This window comes from Pristis pectinata, chromosome 13, assembly GCF_009764475.1.
Source record: "Pristis pectinata isolate sPriPec2 chromosome 13, sPriPec2.1.pri, whole genome shotgun sequence".
NCBI lineage: Eukaryota > Metazoa > Chordata > Chondrichthyes > Rhinopristiformes > Pristidae > Pristis > Pristis pectinata.
Window position 1 is genome coordinate 35,538,305 of NC_067417.1, and position 5,422 is coordinate 35,543,726.

Genomic DNA, 5,422 nt, shown 5'->3' on the forward strand with positions numbered 1-5,422 from the left:
GTATTGTAAGTGGTTTCATTATACTTAAATGAAGTTGAAGTGAATGATCTCCAGACATATTCCTTTATGCTGAGTTAGGCAATGAAGTATTTCCTAATACGTGCGTTAGTACATGATGCAGTCTTTGAAGACTGTAGCAAGCTTTCAGATCACCTAAACATTGTTGTTGCAGTGACCTTTAAATTTGTGTATATTTTGTAATGTTGCAAAGTGACAAAAAAGGCTCCCAACTACTTCAGCAGCCGTCGATGTACATCAGAAAGCAACCTGAAAACATTAAAAACAAGTGTTGAATGAACCTAAGAATATTAGATGTTAAATATGATTGGCAAAGACATTATTATATCCTTTCTGTCATGTCGATTCGGGATTAATGTGACGTCACTTTGATACTCTTCCATGGATGAACGCTAAAGAACTATAGACCAGCAAATAATACAACCGGCAGACTCTATATCTGGAAGGACTTCCGTTATGTCTTTTAACCCTCTTCGGCTAAATATAATCGATAATGTTGCCTTGAGATGAGTACCGATAAGCTTTGAGTGCCAGTTTACGCCGTTTTGCGATTTCCAAGTGGAATCATTTATTATTAAGCTAGAGACCATGCGTGCAATTTTCTCCAGAAGGTGCATTTTGAAATAGGTTTGGTTATAATCAATCAGAAAGAAATATTGCCTATGGTAACAAAAGGAGCAGCGATGTCGTTCTCTCAATTTGGATACCCCTACAATACCACTTCACAGGTAAGGATGGTCGGCAATTAGCATTCGTTTAACTCAGACTCTGCGCTACGCTGTATTCTTTTTACGCATTGACATTTTTGGAGACCGTTTCACTTTCAATTTATAATGCGTTATTCCATACCCCCTTTATATAGTCGTCTTTTTTTTCCACTGCATTATTTATTTTGTGCTTCTCTTGAATAAACCATTTGTCTTGGTACGCGCAATATATTCCGCAACAGACGGTTATTTCCGCTAATGTTTACTACTACTTTTTTGACTTATGATTCACCTGGAATCACTTCCACTATTTCCGTATAAAGTTACTTACACGTTTAACCATTCTCTGTCCATAAGATATGGCGTGGTATGATATCATAGCATATATGTCTCTGCTTTACTGCTCTAACTTGCATGGTATTGATCACATAATTTCCTGCAGTTAGTTATATGAGCACTCTACATTTCTTACTAATATTCATATTTTGCGTTTATAGTTTTATATACACCGCCATTCTCCTGTGCCAGTCCAATGCCTCTAACTGCATTATTTCATTATTATTTACCTATTTGCACAGCGCAATAATGATTTCACAATTCCCTGCATGTTTCCCAAATGTGTGTGTGCCTTTAAATACTTCTATCTCCCGCTTAAGCAGGAATCGCAGGACATTCTGCATTTGTTTAAGTCCTTAATAATTTACACATTTTATTGTCACGATTCCACAGTATAACGTTGCTTTGTAAACTCTCGCTTCCTGCTGTACCTTCACTCTGCTGGAGTCCCACTTTATACTGCTTTTGTCATCTATTTTGAATGCAGTTGGCTTCAAGGCATTTCGATTGCTGCATGCATCTGTGCATTTTTCTACTCATTGCGATGTTTGATCTGCTGATCCGTGTTCGGAGTGAAATATCGGTTGCTCCTTTCATTCTTTCTTCGTCCAGTTTTTCGTGTCAGCGAGTCCCAGCGGGGCATGTTGTGAACCAGGCTCCAGACCTGTATCTGAAGGCTCCGCTGGCCCGGCCCAGACTGCCATTTGCTGTCCTAACTATGACAACAGACTGCTGGCCAACGCCAGGACCGAGATCAACGCAGCTGCCGCGGCGCTGGGCATGTACAGCAGCTCTCCCTATGCAACCGCAGCCAGCCAGGGCTATGGGAACTACCTTACATACAGCACTGATCCTTCAGCTCTCTACTCTTCACTGGTGAGTAGCGGCCGTGGGGAACATCAGTCTTGCTTTCCACCACAATTCCTTTATAGCGTTTGATGTACCGGAGCCTCCCACGTTTGGACAATGGTAAAAACTTTTGACTATTTCGTGTGTTCTACTCTACCTCCACCCCCTTCCAGAATTCTCAGTACGAAATTAAAGATGGCACTGGGAGCTTGCACTCGGGAATTGCACCGACAGCTGCTTACTATCCGTACGAGCACTCCTTGGGGCACTACCAATACGACAGGTGAGCCCTTAGATCAAAACAAATAACGTCAATCACACGCAGTTCAAAAAAACCCAGAAGCTACATTTTGTATCCATTATGAATGGAGTTAAATGTATTGGTTTTGGCATCTTCCTCCTCTGTACAACGGTTTGATCTTATTTTTAGATGCGGCACCGTGGACTTCAACGGCGCTACCCGACGCAAGAATGCGACCCGAGAAACTACCAGCACCCTGAAGACTTGGCTTTACGAACACAGGAAGAACCCTTACCCCACCAAAGGCGAGAAGATCATGCTGGCCATCATCACGAAAATGACGCTGACCCAAGTGTCCACCTGGTTTGCGAACGCCAGGAGGAGGTTGAAGAAGGAAAATAAAATGACCTGGTCACCCAGAAGTAAAGGAGGGGATGACAAGAAGGAGGATAGTGAGAGAAGGGACAGGGAGGAGCATGGAGCGGACAGTATGGAGAACGGTGGGGCTTCACCCATACTTACAGGCAATGTAATGCACTCGCTGACACAACCTGAAACACCTTAAAACACGCAGACCGCCACTCAGTATTTAATTAAATGTAATTACCTTGCTAAATGATGGGTGGGTGGGTGGGAACAACTGAGTCAAAATGTAAAGTTAAGAAGAGTTTCAGAATCTTATCAACATAAGAAAAGATTTATCCTTGACAATCCCAAAGAGATTTCGTAAAAGACTATAGCGGAAAGTTTATTCAGTTTGATTCTTACAATCGTGTTTGAAAGCAGTTGTAATTGAAAACAAAGTAAACTTAACATTGCAGAGAGAAATGTTAATTTTTTAAATGTGCTCACAGATGAGAAAGAATACAGAGAAGGCAAAGAGCTGAGACTGAGCGATCTGGAAGATGATGAATCAGAAAAACTAGAAAGTGACCATGAAAAGCCACCAAGTGAGATCAGGCCAAGGAGAAACTTGATCGAGTCCGAGGGCAGTGACTGCAATGTATCTCTTCCAAGCAACCAGCACACTTCCTGTTCCAAAAACCGTTCTACCCTCGAGTCCGACTTTCTAGATACGATAACAAATAAGCCATCTGTTTCTATAGCAAGCAACAGCCTCCCGCAGCGCTTTGGGACAGCGGAGAAGCCGAGGATTTGGTCTCTGGCGCACACAGCAGCCTCCAGTTCTCTGGTGGGTTGTCAGAGTGGCCAGAGCCGGACTGCGAGGTACTGCGCGGAGGTGAGGCCATCCCAGGGCACGGTGAACCAAGTCGATGATATAATTTCTCTCGGAGACTCTTCACAAGCAGCCCGCATTCTGAGAACTTCTGCGTTCAACTTACAAACGCTTGTAGCGGCTGGTCAGTTACACTGCGCTTCCTACCCTGCGCTAGACAACTGCCAGTACACATCAGGGACTGAAGGTACTCGCACATTGACTTCTCTCCAGCCGCACCTGCTGGCTCTCAAAATGTTCCTAATGGCAGTAAATGCAACTGAATGACGGTATAACAATCAAACTCCCCCGTTTTAATTCAAAGCGCTATGTTTTTTTTCCAAGATGCAACTGAAGGCATCTCTTAATTACACCAAACATTCAGTTAACAGTCTACCCCGTGACGTAAACGTGCTTGAAGTGCGCAGCAGTGAGAGCGAAACATCAAAAGCAAAGAGTTTACAGGGTATTATCTAACATTATTGTTGTATGACCTCTGTCCCAGAGTGGAATAAAAAATAACATTCTGGAAGAGATTTCACGAAAGCTCAAGGGTCCGAAAATTCTCCAGACGCTGCCGAACCTGCTGAGTATTAGCAGCAAATTCCACCCCCATTCTCTGAGGCCGGGCAGAGTCGGCGGAAAGAGAAACAAGGTTTAACGTTTAAGCCTGATGACCTTTCGTGACGACCTTTCCTACTTTAATTTCACGTTTATAGCATCGGCAGTAGTTTGCTTAATTTTGGGAAGCACTCGTCAAAAGCTTAGCCATGTCACGGTTAGGCCGAATTGGCCAATTAAGTTGTTTAATGTTGATAGTCAGGTTTGTAAAACGTACGGTGTTTTTCAGGATTTTTGAGAAACGTGAAATCTGATCTGGGAGCAGCAGATATTACGGAAACGTGTCTCCTGCGCCAGGAGGAGAGAGTGAGAGCGGCCTTCAGACCTGTGCTGAAGAGGTGAGGTAAGTGAAAGTTTACACGTTCCGCTCCCCTCCCCCCAAGGTTTCCAAACCTGTGAAATACTCTCGGGAAAAAATACAACAATATCCACTTGGGAAAAAAATACAAAGTGAACCAAGTACTGGGCCCAAATGCTGCTGAGCTCTTATGAGCTTAAAAGTTGCATCATAACACTGTTTATAGTTCTTTGAGAAAGAACTGTAAGTCATTGGATACCCGGTGTGTCCAAAGCAAGATCTGACATTAGTCCCGAGCTATATTTCTACTTGCACAAGTAGGCTGGTGAAGTCTGTGTAGTGCAGGCTTCTGATGTATTTGCAGAATAAGATGCATTCAGTTGTAATTTCCACAAAGGGTTCTGGGGCTGGCCATTTATATGACCATGGCCATGGTATATTTAAACTTTGTCATTTTCTCCTTTTAAAACAAAACAGGTTTGGTTAGTGCGGTGCGGTGTAACCGAGGGCAATCCCGCGCAGCTCCTTCACTTTATGCACTAGTGATCTGACAATACACTGGAAATGAAACAGGATGTGTTCTTTCCGAGCACTGGCATTGACTTTTAAAACGGATGCGCTTAGACTCAACCGCCGGTCAATGATCCTGTTTAGCAAAATCTGAAACGTCGCTTCCAACCGTTTGTCCATGCACGAACTTATTCCATATACTTGAGGAAAAAGAGAACATTATTAAGAATCAGGGGATGCACTCGAGCTGTCGTGATATATAAGACTTCTAATGACAATGAAACCACTTGACATCCTGTCACACATTGTTTTTGCCATTTTATAAAGTTTTACGTGCACCCCACTCTGATACCATTGCCCCGACGTGGTCCACTCTGGTTCAATCACTTTTGCGTTTAACACAGATATTTAATTTGTTTACTTCGAAGAACACATCCCATTCACTTTGTTTTATTTGTCCTGTGCAATGTGATTTAAAATACAGTTATAACGTTTAATAATGATTGTGAAAAACTGCAGACTCACGGTGACCTACTTAAAACGAAGGTATGTTTTATGCAATTAAATTAATCATGTAAATTGCTGAAGCGTAAAAAAATATTTTGTTCTTGTGAAAGACGTTTTCA

At 42.6% G+C, this 5,422-nt stretch overlaps 1 protein-coding gene across 1 annotated transcript; it reads left to right on the forward strand.

Annotated features, from left to right (window-relative positions):
* The first annotated feature begins 680 nt into the window (after positions 1-680).
* Positions 681-5,184, forward strand: irx6a (iroquois homeobox 6a). The gene is made up of 7 exons (XM_052028551.1): positions 681-746; positions 1,674-1,937; positions 2,084-2,193; positions 2,341-2,651; positions 3,006-3,575; positions 4,218-4,331; positions 4,764-5,184. Exons 1-6 carry the CDS (start codon positions 681-683, stop codon positions 4,328-4,330), a joined length of 1,434 nt encoding a protein of 477 aa, XP_051884511.1. The 3' UTR covers position 4,331; positions 4,764-5,184.
* The last annotated feature ends 238 nt before the right edge of the window (positions 5,185-5,422 follow it).